General features: G+C 45.7%; 1 protein-coding gene across 1 annotated transcript in view; it reads left to right on the top strand.

Annotated features, from left to right (window-relative positions):
- The window catches only part of PDHX (pyruvate dehydrogenase complex component X), a 69,330-nt gene that overhangs the window by 27,561 nt on the left and 24,765 nt on the right, over window positions 1–17,004 (top strand). The window contains exons 4-6 of the mRNA XM_029582245.1: window positions 875–1,050; window positions 2,498–2,596; window positions 15,257–15,443. Coding sequence (XP_029438105.1) covers window positions 875–1,050; window positions 2,498–2,596; window positions 15,257–15,443 — 462 coding nt within the window. The remainder of the gene's footprint in view (window positions 1–874; window positions 1,051–2,497; window positions 2,597–15,256; window positions 15,444–17,004) is intronic.

Genomic DNA, 17,004 nt, shown 5'->3' with positions numbered 1-17,004 from the left:
GTCCTGACTCGAGGGGAGGGGACAGTTATGGCCTTGTGTTGTCTGATATATTTGATGAACATGTTGTTGTTGTTGTTGTTGTATTTTGAGATGTTGTAAGCTGCCATGGGTCCTTTGGAGGAGAGCACTGTATTGTAATGCAACGTACTTCTCTGGTCAGGTTGTCCGAGGCTGAGGATGCCGTGGCTCGCAGCTCATGAGAGATTCCTAGCCCTAGTGGCCGGATTTGGAGCCCTCACTTGCTGGGCTCTATAAGGAGCCTTGCTATATGACCCTCTTCCAATGACTGAACTAAAGTGAATTGAATTGAGGGAAGGGGGGAATTCCCCAGGTAGTTACAAATGAAGTCTCGTGGCACCAAAACTCATCCCTGGTTCTGACCGATTTGGAAGCCCAAAGAAACTACCAGATTTAAAAAAAAAAAAGCGGAATTATTTGGATGTTCCCTTATCCTCAGTTTGATGAATTAAATATTTTTCACAAGCTGTTGCTGCCTTAGAGTTCCCCTAATTTAGATGCTTGGCCCTGGAACCATGCGATGAAGGTCCCTGTGTAATACTAACACCAGATAATTTCTCAGAGGCTAAAGTCTGCTTCATCCAGCTGAGGATATCGGAGCCTCCCGTATAGTGGATCAGGCTTTCTTAGGTCCAGTTCATCATCACCCATTTTGACCCAGTCTAAAGCCTTGTTGCTCATTAAGAGGATCTTGGCGTACGGTTAATGGCAGATGGCAATAAGGAGCTGTTACAGGGCCAGAACGAGAAGCCTTTCGTTTCATCAGATTTGTTCGTCGTACCGTTCTGCAACAGACTTTGGCGCATGAAGTCGGCCTGGATTCGTTTCTCTTCTTACCTCTTTGTTTTGTACATAGATGGGCGAGGGGAGTAGAAACGTGCGCCTGGGCACGCTGATTGCGCTGCTGGTGGAAGAAGGAGAGGACTGGAAGCAGGTAGAGATTCCCAGTGACGACGCTGCTGCCCCGCCGCCTCTTGCAGCACCGCCAGCCTCCGTCTCCCGGAAAACGGAACATCAACTCGGAAAGCCGGGGTAAGGTGGTTTTTTTTGTGTTTTAATATTTAAACAGTAGCAGCACGTTTCAGGATTCATTTAACAGAATGGACTGGGAGATGCAATAATGCCTAACTGTGGGCCAGAGGCGTTAAGCATTTTTCCCGTCTGGCAGTGTTTATGCAGAAGGCGGCAGGTGCTGCTTTTAGCCTGGCACTAGGCTGCTGCAGTTTCTGTGAGAATCTATGGGCGCTTCATGGGCAGCTCTGGGTAGCTGCAAACGGCCTCCTGTAAAGTGAAGGCTTTGTCCCTGTGCAGCCACCGAAATCCGTCCCTGCTGTGTCCTACCTCAGTGAATTATTGGATCTGTTCTTTGGGATCTCGCTGGGTGCTTATAACCCGGATTGGCCAATGTCGGAGACAGGATGCTGGGCTGCATGGACCTTTGGTCCTGGCCCTTGTGGCATTTTCGTCTGTTTCTTAGTGAAACAAGTAATTGAGACAGACAAACTGCACAAAGGGGAAATGCTAAACAGAGGCTTCTGTGCCATCAAAACCTTCTAGAGGGTTCATTGTGCTCGGAGCCATTTAACTGCATGTCAGACATAATTTTGGAAACAAAAGAGAGAGAACAGCTCACTTGTAACTGAAGTTTTATTGCGCTCTATTTAGAGTTCACAGAAAATCTCAGGATGATGGAAAATGGAGCGATGTGCAAATGAGGCAGCAGATTAGGGTTAGCTAACCTGTAAGGGCCAGGCTCGTTACGAGGTCGAGATTCAAAAGATTTACTGTTCTAAAATCAGCATTTAGCCAAGTAAACCTTACCTGTTCAGGATTCACCCCCTCCTCCCCCTGTGTATGCGAGTAAAACGTTAGCTGGGTAAGGAAGGGGCCAGGTCCGAGCAGTCCGGGGGCAGGGTGATATTTAGTGCCACCCAGGTAAATCTGTGCAGACGGCTCTGCACCCAGGCCTCCCAATGAGCCTGTGGCTCATATCGAGGAGGGTTCATAATAAGTTAATTCAGAGTGGAGAAGTAGCCTTGTGTTTGAAGCAAGGATGCAAATGCTGCTGCCGCCGCCTGTTGTGACCTTGGGCACGTCACTTCATCTCCATTACCTCGGCCTGATTTATTAAGCTGTTTTCCCAAAGACGCAGAATGGGAGTAAATTGAGCCTTTAGACTGTGAGCAAAGTCCCTGAAGGTAAATCCGCTTTGAAATGACTGAAAGGCAGAATATAAAGAAGAAGAATAGTTTTGGTATAGATGGTACCTCCAGTCTCTAACCTTTATGAGAAAGTGCAGTTACAAAATAAGTGGACCCTCTCTATAGACAGAGTAACATACAGTGTCACCGGATGAATTGTTGCTGAGAACACCTTTCAGGTCACAGTGCTTGAGATGTGCTACAGTAGCCAGGTAAATGCTCAGTATTGGAGTTATCTGTTCAATTTGTTTATCTCCTAATGGTATTTTTTTTTCTAGAGTTCGCGTAAGCCCTGCTGCTCGTCATATTCTAGACACGCATGGACTTGACCCAAGTTCTATTGTTCCAACCGGGCCACGTGGCATCGTCACTAAAGAGTAAGTATGCCCCTTCCTTGGGGTGTTAGGTTTCTTGCCTGAAGATGTTGATGTGAAAACATATATTGGGATTTTAATGAAAAAAAACAGTTGCTTGCCATCCTGGGGAAAATGCATAGTGAAAGCAGGCCGAGATCTTCAGAGATGTGTGTGGGCTGCATCAGGACTTACTAGCTCTGGTTAAACCCCCGACCCATCATATCTCCCCTTTGCACTACCATGCGATGTCTCAATTCACCTGCTAGGGTGATATTTAAATCCACCGGCAAATGATTTCTCTGCTTATATGTTGGATCCTGTCATATAAGAACCATGGGTTCCTGAAGCTAAAACGTCGTTGATCACGCTCTGGAGCAGGTAGCATTGTGGCAGAACATCCTCGACACCAGGACAATCGTATGGCCATGAGCCGATGAAAGCCGGATGCCCACTCAGTGGTAATGGTTGTCACTGCTTGCTGCCTTCCAGGTCAGATTCAGGGTCAGCTCGCTCTGTGATGTGATGGAATGGACAACTTGAAAGTCATTTGCTTGGATGAAGTTGCTTGGCTGAATATGGACCTTTGGCTAACTGCCAAGGTGCTTTTATTTTCACCAGGTTACAGGCGTTCCTCTGGGTATGATTAGGTTGGGGGAGGAGGGTGTTGAAGCAACTCACGTATATGACATTTAGATTGTATGCCTGCTATTTTGCAACCACTCGACTGCCTGCACGCACAGCAGGTACGAAACACGAGGGCACTGTTACTGCACATGTTATGCACTGGCTAATTTTTAAAAGCAAACGATGTATTTAGTTACCTTTTGAAAATTGGCCACAGTGCACATGGGATAAAAGTTTGCAGTCAACAAAGGCTGTTCAAAACAGCTCCTTCTTGAAGGCAGTTTTCAAAGCCATTTACCTGGGTTAATGAGTCCGTCTGAACATTGCCTTTCTCTGCCTGGCCAGCTTCCAACGACAGTGATCAGCCCACGTGAGGCCCCCCTCTTCCCTTCGGGGATCTGCCGGGGGGGGGGGGGGGGAGATGGGGTGAGGGGAGGAGCAGGCTGGGCCAGCAGCTGATAAGGGGGCGAGGTGGCAGCACCAGATCACGTCTCTGCCCGTCCGCCGCTGGACTGAGGCTGGCGGTGGTAGAATGGCAACCCTTGCAATAGTCCTTGTGTGTGTCAATAGTAGGATCAGATATCTGTTTGTAATTTATTCCCTAAGGCAGGGATTTTCAACCGTGTCCTCAAGTACCCCCTAGCCAGTTGGGTTTTCAGGATACCCAGAATGAATATGCATAAGATAGATGTGCATGCACGACCTCCATCTTATGTATATTCATTCTGGATATCCTGAAAATCTGGATGGCTAGGGATTACTCCAGGACAGGGTTGTAAATCTCCTCCCTAAGGCAGAGTGAATGGTTTTTGCTTTTTGGAAGCACCTCCCACTTGTCCGTGCCCACCAGCATTAAGGACATAAGTAGCTCGGGGTGCCGTGGACCTGTAGATTAGAAGCACTGCCCTCTCAAGGATTTACTGTGGAAACGTTCCTAAAAGCAGACATGGGGGTCACATCTGGTATTCTGAAAATGTAAAGGCAAGAGCCTGGAACAAGATACAGAATCAAGTTTCTAGGTCACGTATTCAGTTCCTGTCCTATTCCTTCGGTTTTAGAACAGGGGCGGGCAGGTCTGGTCCTGGAGTACCACATACAGACCTGGGTTTCAGGACAGGGGTATTTACATACAGCACAGCACCTGCAAATATACCTCATATACATATTCAATGCGGATATCCTTAAAAGCAGACCTGTTTGAGATACTCCAAGGCTGCAGAGCCCTCCCCCTGTTGTACAACATGGACTGCATCTGAATTTCACGTAAAATAATCTGCACACTGTACAGGGAGGCAGGACAGAGAGCACTCACACTCTCTCTCTCTCTCTCTCTCTCTCTCTTTGTTTCTTTAAAGCTCATTCCCCCAAGTGCGCCTAATCTAGCAGGCTTGTGTTACTGGAGAAATGGCCGTCCTTGAGTCGTGATTTATTGAAATACAGTAAGGCCTTGAGCTGCCTCCTACATAAATGTCAGAGGCCAGAAGAGGAGGGACGGAGGCAGCGGCGCTGGGTCCCCTAACATTCTGCTGCTTCTGACCCACGCCACGTCCCTGTCCACGTGCAGAGAGGAAGTAAACCTGTAGGAAGGCTTGTGACCAGGAAACCGTGAGCGCGCCCCCACGTCTCTTTACGAAAGGGTGGAAGTAGAAATATTTTGCTCTTATTTGTTTTTCTCGCTGATAGTGAATGTGCTCCGCCAGGCGTCCTCTCCTCTGCAGTTTCCTAAGATCTGCCCCTGGAAGGCTCTTGCTGTAGGACGCTCTGCAGAATATGTTACTGCAGTCCATAACTTTTCATTCCGGTTACTTTGGGTGCCAGATCAGTCCATCCGCTGTTTTTGTTTTTTTAAATAAGAAAGCGGAGTAGACGGCACCGCACAGCTTTTGACAGGGGTAACAGTAGCAGCAGTGTTACTGCAGCGTGTTTGCGGGAATGTTTTCTTGCTGGGTTTGCAACAAGGGCCGTACTATATTTTCTTACCGGTATGGACACAGCTGGTTAATGTTTATGCAGGCTAATGCTGTCCTTTTATTGTCAGCTAAAATATTAAAATATATGAAAAAGAGGGTCACAAGATCATAGAGGTGCGATTTAAATACCCTTGACAGGAAAATGTACATCTGATGCCCCTCCCCTTTTTTATTTTTTTATATAAACAAAAAATGTTTTCCATTTCAAAATCAGGTAATCACATAGCAAATGATGGCGGGAGGCGACCATCTGGGTCTTCCAGTCTGCCCAGTAGTTCCTGTCCGCACTGTAAGAATATATCTCAGCTGCCACGCTTACTAATTAATATTTACAATATTTCCATCACGTCTGCTCCAAGTCAGTTTTCGTTTTACTGATTGGTTCTCGTATCGTCCTGCATAGATGAGCATACAGGATCCCATGTCCAACACTTTGGCCGTCCTGCAGCAACCTAAAAGAGCTGTAAAAGTAGCGAGGCCGTCTCTTACTGAGCAGTACTCGGCCAGCACCAGCTTGCCTGATGCTGGTATTGACTTGGCCATCCCATGGCTTGCAGGATCACCAGGTTCTGCTTTAAGTGCCACTCGGACCCTTCAGTCTTCAGCCCGGTGCCACAGACCCCCAGCCAGCCTCTGACTTTTCCTGCCCGCCGTCACTAGGGATCCTGTGTGTGCATACCCTGGGCTTTTGAGTTCCCACTTCCACTGGGAGTCTCTCTTCCTTGTGTCCATCGCCCTTTCCATGAAGAAATATTTTCTGATGTTGCACCTGCCGGCCCTACAGCCTCGTACCATCACGCCCTTGTTCTTCAGCAGGTTTGCCTCTTCCCTAATTTCTGATTATCGTATTCCTCTCTCCTCTCCCCCGAAGGGGGTACACATGATCCTTAGGCCCTTATTCTTATCTCATCCTGCTTCCAGTGCACCTGCTTTATAGCTCTTCTCTGGATGTCTTCCAGCCTGTCTCTGGCCATTCGCAGGTCTGGCCTCCAGAACTGGACGAGGCTTTCGCGTCCCTTTTCCTATTGCTTTTGTTTCTTCCAGTGCAGCTCATCTTATCGCTGTCTTCTCACACTGTTTTGAGTGGAGACCTCAGGCGGACCCTACCGCCTGAGGTCTCCACCCTCGTTGGTGCACATCAGGTTCTTCCCCCTCCCCCCACCTTCACACCAAAAAACATAAAAAAAAGATTGTTTTTAGAAAATTTTGTCAAGCTTTCTCTTCTTTTCTCTGACTTTGGGTTAACTATGCAGAGCAAGTTGCCCGCTGTGTAGGGTTTTTCTTTTGTAACATATAGGAAAAAGATGTTAAAAAAATATATCTGTAACAGAAATAATTGTCTTTATAATGAACTCCATGGTTTGCCATCTTGACAACTAAGGAACATTTAATTAGATAGTAGAGTGTCCCAGGGGTGGGGGACACACCATAAATTATTGTTCTAGGAACGTAATTACAAAGCTGTCTGATAATGGGCTGCCATCTCAACTGATGTGGCCTCAGCTCAGCGCGACTGCCGTTTCCAGCGGCGAGTACCACTCCTCAGGTATCACGGGATCACCAAAGTGATTAGCAGCTTTCCAGGTCTGAGGAGGCTTCTCGGGTATCTAACTCAGGTAGACTCCCCAGGCAGAAGGTGAAACGGGAGAGGGGGGGGTGTGGAAATGTGGGATTTCATCTGAAATCCCCACTCGTATCTTTTTTAAAGTGTGCGAGAGCGTTTCTACCCGCAGTCCCTCCTGGCCCCAAATTTTCAAAGAGAGAGTCGATGAGGTGTTTCCCCTCTTACAGATTAGCTTGCAGGTCCAAGGGTATCAACATTTCCCCCAGGGCCTGATTTGGTCTTATGCGCGTAAGTGGCGCCTTGAAAATAAAGCGGAGCCAATGCTTGGGGCATGCATTCCTTGTGCACGGACCATTCCACGCGAGCCTGGCCAGTTAACAAATGCCTCTCAAAGCAAATTTATGTGCATACGTTCACTTTGAAAATCCTTGTGTGCATTGCACCCAAAGGCTGTGCAGGCAGGTACAAAATTACCCTCCTTACTGTGTGTATAAAAAAAAAACAAAAAACCCAAAAGGTGAGGGTTGTCTGGCTAACCATTTGAACTACCCGTACAGACCCTGAGTTTGAAATTTCCTGCCCTACATTTATTGGAGAAATCACTGTTGTACATTGGGTGGCAGCCGTACCCGTGTGAGTAATTATGCGCGGGTAGCTTGCCCTACCACTCGGTATAGACCTTTCTATGTCTGGGAACTCTTGGGTAGGTACAAAAGGTCACTCGTCAATTTATCCAGGTGTTCAGCAGGACTCGTACACACGTGTTTCCCACTGAAAATACTTGGAGCAAGTTATGTGTTTAACTTTATTAAGGGTTAAGTTAGGACTATGATGTCTCTGATCGGACGTCCGCCTGTAACTTCACGTGGCTGGTGCTGAAGATGTGCGTTTACTGGGTAAGGTTAAGCCCTACCCCTGTGAAACCCCTCTATTGATGCCCCTTTTATGCACACATAATTTATGCATTCAGCGGGAAAAGTATTCAGAACTTTCTTCTTGTGTGCATAACTCAAAAAAAAATACTGCTTGTGTTTTTGTCCTTGTTTGGATGCTAATGGATGGGCTTCCTGTTTGTTGCTTGCAATGCTGACATTGGAATAAGCAGTCTGTTTTGGGTTCTGCCTTGTTTGGGGTTTTGTTTTTTTTTTAGGTGTTTTGTAGGCGGAGAACAAAATAAAGGAAACCTTGCATCCTTCAGGATGCTATTTTTAACTTTAATTGCAGAAGACACTGAAAGCCTGCAGGACTCTGTGCAGCTTTGTTGAATACCTTGGGATCACATTTTTAGCTGGTGCCCAGAGCTGTAATTTAACTCTTCCTTTGGCTCAGCTTTGTTTTGACTGCCCCATGCTGATTGACGGAGAGCTGAACTAAAGCCATGAGACTGGACTTGAATCGGCCATATGTCTGCCCGTGCCTGCGAGGTTTCACTGTACTGAGGTAAAGTGGCTCCATGGCACAGCAGGGGGTCTCCGGTGTCCTCTAACAATGTCTTGCAGCCTTCTCTTCCTCCTCTGTGTCTTTCATGTCCCAGATATCTTTTTTTGGTTGTGAGCAGTATGATCACGCAGATGGTGGTGTTTAACCTCAACCATGCTACTAATTATTTTCAGAAATGGACTAACAGGCCGATACTGTAAAGTGCACTCAGCTGAGCGCACTGGTTAACCCGGCTTGGACACACATCCACAATCCCTTATATAGTAAGGGGTTTAGCGTGTCCATAACACATATCCAAACCCCCCCCCCCCCCCCTCCCCACCGAAACTAATAGCACTCATCAGATGCAAATGGCATGTTGATGAGGTTATTGGTTATTCGACCGGGATACAGAAAAAAAAAAAAGGTGCACTCAATCTGCAACATTTTACACTCAGAAATTTCTGAGGAGCCTGGAATAGTGTACAGAAAAGCATCCATTTTCCTAACTCATGGCTGTGCACAGGTTAGGAAAAATGGACACACGTAAAATTGAGCATCCGTTTTCCAAACCTGCAGAAAGCGCCACCTCTCCTGGTGTTAGGGGCGCGGTGTTGCACGACCCCTCATTTAAATACGGTATCGCACGTGTTAGAAAAGCAGGCGCTCAGCTTACAGTATCGGCCCGTAAGTAATCCATTATGGAAACCTGGAACACGAGGATGGGAGGCCCTTGTCTGCTTTCAGAGGGATTGTGATGTAGGCTGCAATATTTCGGTAGCCCTCATCTGAATTGCTTTTGATCTCTTCTGTATCCTTCTAGAGATATGGCTTTTACAATACCCTAAACGAGATCTAAAAATTACATAGCACAACACTGTAAATATATATTTTTTACAGTGTTGCACTGTATAATTTTAATTGGTTTTGCTCTGGTTTTATTTTTGCTAATGCATATACTACTCTAGAATTTTCCAGAAAAATGTACCTCGCTGTATCTCAGAATCAGATAAACACCATTAGCAGCTCCATTAATGGTGTTCCAGTTTGTAAAAGGGAGACTGCGGAACAGTAAACATTTTTCTTTATAAGGATAGGCACTTCGTGCCTTGGTAACTCTTTGTGGGAGGTCATTGTTTCCCAGTAAATGCCTTATGCAACCTCTCAACTCGACTGAAGCTTTTAAATGTTTCTGGCCAGGAAAAATCAACCCCTAGTTCTTAATCAAAATGCAAAGTAGAAAAAAAAAATGTGAGCATTGCGATTACCCTGACCGTGGTCAGAAAATTTATAGATTAAAAAAAATATATAATCAGTCAAAAATCATTCAGCATAATGTTCTCATAAATTTAGATTGTGTATCTGCTGGGAGCTGCAGGAGGCAGAAAGAGACGCACATGTTCCAGCACGAATGAATTATACTTCAGAGAGCGGATGCGTTATTTGTATTCTGTGGCTAATTTATTGATACACAGATCATAATGTGCTGCATTTTTCTCCTCCTAGAGTACTGGGTAACTCGTAAAAGGGAGTCTGCAAACATTTGTGTTTAAAACATTGCAATGAGCAAATATCTAACAATGTTGTACAAAACAGGTTGTGTTTTGTCTGGCCAGGGTTTGAAGTTGTGAGGGGGCTAAGGGGGAGGGGAAGGGTTGTGTATAACTAACTGGAAAGAGAGATATCTCTGCAGGGACGTGAGACAGAAGTGATGTCGGAAATAACAGAGCTAGAAAGAGACTGGAAACAGTTACACTATATATATATATATATATATATATATATATATATATATATATATATATATAGTAACTTAGCAGATGCCGGCAGAAAAAGCCCAACCATCCCATCCAGTCGGCCCAGTTATTCTGTCCATGCTGCCAGCCAGGAAGCGTTGGCGCCAGTAATCCAGTCCCCACCCCCAAAGTACTTAGGTTTATTTATGAGCCTCCTGTGAGGGACACTATCCAAAGAATAACAACAGAATGGTGTAGAATTTGAACCCAGGGCCTCTTGCACCCCAGGTGAACATCATACCTGCAGACTGAGCGAGCCCGATGAAATATCATCCCAGCGTGTGGCTTAAGGCTGCCGTCGTAAATAAAGCTTGCATATTAACTGTGACGCCTAACATTTAACTTTCATATCGGAGTCTTCAGAAAATATCTTTAAACTGCCTCAGAAGAGTTGCCTTGGTGTAGATCACGTTTGTCTCTCTCAAGAGGGCTTGAAAATGCTATAAAACCCAAGTTATATACTAAAGCTTAACATTTCAAATAAAAGAAGAAATAGCACCTGGGCAAGAAGCCTGCCTTGCAGCAGCCGTGCACCCTGTTTAAATAGGCTTTGCATGCTGAATATGCTCCTAAATAACCGAGCTATCGCGTGCAGGAGAATTTCAGTTCGGTAACGAAATCCTCAGCCACAAATACCTGCAACAGGTGCAGCACACGGCAGAACGAAGCGAGGACGCTCGTGTCTTTGGTCCTGACGATATTTGTCCACTTGTCTTTCGCCCTGCCTTTCAGGATGCGCCCCTCATCCTCTTGCATAAGGAAGTCCCTCAACAATCCTCCTATTTATTTACAGGCAGGTCCACCCTCACAATTACCAGAAGCTGTACCGGACAGTAACCTAAGGTACACCAGTGTGTGCGTAAGGATCCTGCGCAGGTTACATCTGCTATTGGGCGCGCGCACAGACTGCCGGATTTTATATTGCGTTTGGGTAAGTCCAAACGCCATCTCCCCCCCCCCCCCCCCCCCCCCCCTCTCCCAGGAAGACCTCCACGCAGTCCAGATAAACTTCTGCCTGAGCAGGGCCTACGCTCGCACAAATTCACCCGTAGACGACGGCATTCCTGCATATAAAACAGTGTCTTGCGCTCAGGAGTCCCCTAGAAAATTGCTCTCTTAATTTTAAACATAAGTCAAGCTCCAGCCCTGCCAGAAAAGTGCAGCAAACTGTCATCAGAATTGTTTTCTTCCTAAAAGCAAAGCTAACTTGGATGTCATTACCTCATCTGCCCTATGTTTGTTTGGTTTTTTTTTGCCACTTTGCCAGTTCAGACTTCAGTGGGGGTTTTTTTCTTTCTTTTTTTTAAATATTTTCTCAGTAAGCGAGCACCGCAGAACTTTCCTGGCATTCCTTTCCATTGCTAAAGTGAAGTCAGAAAAATATCCCTGTACACCAGAATTCAACCCCCCCTCCAGAAACCAGCCCTAGAACTTCGAGAAGCTTCAGTAGCCACAGCCTTGGCTAGATAACGTCATTATCTGCGAACAGCTTTCATTTTAAAGACATGGAACCGGGTCCTATCTACATTTCAGCAACTTAATTAGTACTTAGAGCCCATGTAACACGTTGACTCCTGACAGTCATGATTAAGGACTTCTCTGATGTGTGGCCAATAGGAGGACTTCTGCTTCCCAATTGCACAGTTTACTCGTTAAAACCCCTCTTGTTACTGCAGAGTGAAAAGAGAATGGGGCTTGTGATTTTGCGGAGTTGTACGTTTTATTTTGGTGGAGTTTGATTTTTTTTAGCACACGCGTCCTTTTAAAAAAAGATTAGTATTTGACAACTTAAGAGGTTCTGCTTTGTTGCCCAGGTGCCGCTCCGGATACCTCACAGGACTTGGGCCACCCCGACCTCTGCTTTCTCGCTCGCCCATCAGGAAGTCCCACAAGGAGTACTTTATAAGCCTCGCCTGCCCTCTCTCTTTTTGCTTCTTTTCTTTCCAGCATATCATAGACGTTTTCCTTTTAACTCTGTACAGTGATTTTTGCTTCAAGGATGCGGCAGGTTAGTGCATCTGGAGCAAGAGAAAGAGAGGGTCCTAGATTTACAGATTATCGAGCGAGCGGTGTTAACGTACCCTGACAAAACAGGCTAACAGTTTGCTGTCAGGGTGTGAGAATATACAAAGGAGCGTAGTGAACATATTTAAACCCAGAGCAGGCAATTTTCAGATTCCCACATTGCTGCATGGATTCTTTTTTGGCTAACGGCCTTTCCACCTATTTTCATAGTGGAAATGCACGAGTACTTTCACTTGAAAATTGCAGTTTGCAGCTGCTTTTTCTGCAGGTATTTTTTGCATGGAAAGTTACACACGTCAGTGTGAAAGTGCAGTCTCCACGCATGATTTGCCTCTGCTGGTCCAAGCATGCCCCCGGGAATGCTGCTCCTAACGCAGCTAAAAGTGAAATCCTACCCGTGCCTTCGCCAGGTTAAGAGAGAGCAACCTATAGACAGACCTTTATACCCAAGCAAACTGCCCTCCCTGGGATATAAGGACTGGCTTTGTGTACCACATGGGGGGATCCAGGTTCAGGTATCTCCCTTCCATCTGCTGGAGCAGTCTGGACCTGGGAATGCCACAGAGGAGGCGTTGCACTCAGGCCTGGGGACTGAGGGAAATGTGGCTGCTAGCAAGCCGGTAGCACTGAGAAACAATGCTCCTCCAACATCAGAAACAATGCTCCTCCAACATCAGAAACAATGCTCCTCCAGCATCAGAAACAATGCTGCTCCAGCATCAGAAACAATGCTGCTCCAGCATCAGAAACAATGCTGCTCCAACATCAGAAACAATGCTGCTCCAACATCAGAAACAATGCTGCTCCAACATCAGAAACAATGCTGCTCCAACATCAGAAACAATGCTGCTCCAACATCAGAAACAATGCTGCTCCAACATCAGAAACAATGCTCCTCCAGCATCAGAAACAATGCTGCTCCAACATCAGAAACAATGCTCCTCCAACATCAGAAACAATGCTGCTCCAACATCAGAAACAATACTGCTCCAACATCAGAAACAATGCTGCTCCAACATCAGAAACAATGCTCCTCCAACATCAGAAACAATGCTCCTCCAACATCAGAAACAATGCTGCTCCAACATCAGAAACAATGCTGCTCCAACATCAGAAACAATGCTCCTCCAACATCAGAAACAATGCTCCTCCAACATCAGAAACAATGCTCCTCCAACATCAGAAACAATGCTCCTCCAGCATCAGGGCCTGCAGAGGTCAGCTGTGCCGCCTGGGTGACCACTGAGATCTGGGCAAAAAAATAATTGTAAGCAGCATCATCACAATGCCTGATGACTGTAGATTTCACAGACCAAAACAGGTAAATAATAAAGAGCAGAGGAGACAGCTGGGAGCCGCCTGCCTGGTAATCTGCTTACGGTTTACCTGGGAGTTAAACTGCCTGGTTTCATCAAGTTAAAGTAATAGTTTGGGTCTTATGACAGGTGCTGTGTATTATTGTCTCACAATTGCTATACATTACGTGAGTTTTCTGTGATGTGTTTTACAAAAATTCCTAAGGTTTGATAGAAATCTTCTGACAAAGAGTGAAAGAAATTCCCTTTATAGTTGATATGATATCTTGCTTGTGCATTCGTCTATTTTGGGCTTACGGTTTCCATCAAGAAATAAAAGGAGAAGTCAGGCATAATAAGTGGGACGTTTCAGAGAAAGGTGGGCTCTAGAGCAAGAGGTCCCAGTATGAGGCTCCAAGTGAGGACAGATTTAGGGGCAGCATCAGAAAATGTGTCTTTATAGAAAGAGCGGTTGCAGGTTCAGCCTTGCAATGGAGGAAAACAGTAATGGAATGCAAGAAAGCCCGGGATAAGCACAGAGGATCCTTAGCTTTGAGGGAGAGAGAGGGGTAAAGCCTGGGATAAGCACAGAGGATCCTTAGCTTTGAGGGAGAGAGAGGGGTAAAGCCTGGGATAAGCACAGAGGATCCTTAGCTTTGAGGGAGAGAGAGGGGTAAAGCCTGGGATAAGCACAGAGGATCCTTAGCTGTGGGGGAGTGAGGGGTAAAGCCCGGGATAAGCACAGAGGATCCTTAGCTTTGAGGGAGAGAGAGGGGTAAAGCCCGGGATAAGCACAGAGGATCCTTAGCTGTGGGGGAGTGAGGGGTAAAGCCTGGGATAAGCACAGAGGATCCTTAGCTGTGAGGGAGTGAGGGGTAAAGCCCGGGGTAAGCACAGAGGATCCTTAGCTGTGAGGGGTAAAGCCTGGAATAAGCACAGAGGATCCTTAGCTGTGGGGGAGTCGGGGGTAAAGCCCGGGGCAGGCATGGAGGATTCCTTGCTGCAAAGAAAATGAGGAAAAGCCAGAGATCAATTGCATCAGTAATGAAGCTGGATAGCCCTTATCTGCCATCAGATTCTGTGTTCCTATGTTATGGTTCCAGGGTATTGCAGGATTTCTTGACTGTACATAACAGGGTGCATCCTCTACTATAGAGCAAGAAAACCACCTGACCAGAAACAGTGTTCACCCCAGAGAAATCTGTTCCGCCATCTGCTAGCTTGTTTTAGCTGTCAGCTGCTTCTGAAATTGATTGGCATCTAAACTGATCCATCATCTTCTGACCATGTTTCCCAATTGTATTTTGACGTTTTAAAATTGAGATTTGAAGCCTTAAATGCTTTGAAATGATTCCTTGTGCTAGTTACAGGGTAAAGTGGTACAGCTGCTGGTTACGGGACCGTACGAGGTTGTCGTCTGTTTTAGAGAGACAGAGAGAGCGTGCTGTCATCGCTTGTGAAGACAAGCGATGTAATTGCTGGTTAGTACAGAGTGCAATGTCGTCGTTGGCAGCAGAGCAGTGAGAGATTGTTGGAAGCATCTGAGGACTGGCGCAGATGTTGGCCGGTCGAGTGTGATATTTCTATGCAGCCGGCTGCCATTTTGGATTCCTTGCATGTTTGCTGATCTATAAAATGTCCAGCTCTGGAGGAATATATGGGCATTGATTTTATAGCAAATTACCAGGTACACTTATTCTTCTCACGTACGATGTTTTTCCAATTAATGCTTACTGGTTTGAAATCTTTGCTCTCATGTTGATGCACAGAGCAGTTAAGCCATGTTTTCTGCTGATGCTTACTTTGCTAAGAATTGAAGGCGGTGCCCTGCTGTTTCTTTGTTAGGATGGCGGGCTCATTTATTACTAGGATTATGAATTCTTCAGAATATTATAAAGGGTAGTTGCATGCTTATTACATCTGCTCAGCCATCCCTGGAGCCCGGATTCTTCTCTGCAAACCATTTAATGCTGTTCTTTCGTGCACAGGGATGCGTTGAAACTGCTGGAACAGAAACCAGCAAGAAAAGCTGCTGAGAAGGGACCTCTGGATGCTCCATCATCTCTCCCCCAGCCTACTGCAGTACCCTCCGCCCTCCCAGCAGCATCTGCCCCGACTGCCTTCCCACGGCCTTTCACCCCACCCATTTCGGTCCCAGGGCAGCCTCCTACCCAGGTATTGACATCAGTTAAAAAGAAAATCATCTAAAAGCGTCAATGCAAAGTAATTCATACCTGCCTTTGTTCGGATGCTTAGCTTTACCTCAGTAATGACGCAACCGGTGTTATAAGATCTGTGCGGCACTGACTGGTTTAGCTGAAGGTTTCTGAAACCAATTATAAGATGGCAGAATGTATTTTTATTACAACACTTAAAAAAAAAATCCTTATTTTCTACAGTGCAGATAATAAAATATATATATAGCTCAAATACCAAAAAAGTGCATGGAATGTCCCAGAAGCCTTATACTGAGGTAATCACATCACTCTACGTTATAAGGGACAGGCCAAGCGAGTCCTGGTTTCACCACACGGCCTCTCTGAACTTGTAGTGTTTGCTGTTCTTAAAGAAATTGGGAATACAAGTCCCTAGATGCAACGGCGTAAATTCAGGACTGACCTGACCTGTCCTATATGACCAGGAGCTCTCTGGTCACCTTGCTTTATTGCATTTCTTTTTGTGCTCTTGTGCCTATGGCCTGGCTAATGACCATTAGTCTGTCTATGCGCTCCAGACAGTGAGGATATAGAGGTCCATATTCAAAAGGGTTTGTCCAGCTAACTTTGGACTTAGCTGGACAAACCCTTTTGAATATGGACCTGCTGAATGGGTCATTTGTAAGTCGTCACATGGCGAAAACTTAACCGGATAAAAAAAACAGAGGCAGTGTGCGGACGAGGCTTAAACTTAGCACCGATACTCAGTGCCAACCATCCAAATCTGGCCCTGGTGTAGAGGAGATCTAAAGTTATCGGGGTAACTTCAAACCTAACCAGCTAGATTTAGCAAGAAACAGATCCTGCTGAATATCTCAGTTGAGTTTTCCCAGATAATGTGTTGCTCGTCACCCCACTCAATATTGACCTCGTAGACTGTCATGTCCTTTGTTCTGCTGGGCTTTCAAGTTTGAAGGCTGAATATTAACCTACGATTGACACTTTTACGCCCCTGTTTCTGACGGTGAAGCTGTCATCTCGAAGACGGTATTAATTTCCATTTTTAGTTTTTTTTTTTTCCTTTTTGTTGTGTAATTGATCATGGTAGTGCCGTAGTCCCAAATATCTCAATAAAACCTGCCACTGTCAAAAGATTCTATTTGTCAACCCTTCAGTCAAAAATTCCATTATCAGATCTTAATTAAAAAAATGATAAAAATTGTAACAAAATACATGAATGTTGCATTGGACTTGACCACAAGACAAAAAAAAAGATAACTTTCTGTTATAAATTAATGTGGGGTCCTATCTTGAATTATAATTCTGAGGACCAGCTCCCCAAGCCAGCCGAGGTTTCAGGGCATCCACAAGGGATATTATGCAACATAGAAATTTTCATCCACTGTCTCCACTGCAGGTCAAGCAAACCCCGGGTTGGGGACCACGGTCCATGCTGCCAGCATTTTAATGTGCAGGTTTTCTTGTTTGAATCAGGTTCAGGACCTAGGTTTGATTAAATGTTATAGGAGGGGGAGCATTGCTCTCAGTACAGCTGTCTGTTCGGCTGTTGTTATCGCACT

This window comes from Rhinatrema bivittatum, chromosome 17 (assembly GCF_901001135.1).
Source record: "Rhinatrema bivittatum chromosome 17, aRhiBiv1.1, whole genome shotgun sequence".
NCBI classification, from domain to species: domain Eukaryota; kingdom Metazoa; phylum Chordata; class Amphibia; order Gymnophiona; family Rhinatrematidae; genus Rhinatrema; species Rhinatrema bivittatum.
The sequence above is the reverse complement of the archived record's forward strand: the minus strand, read 5'-3'. Positions and strand labels throughout refer to the sequence as shown.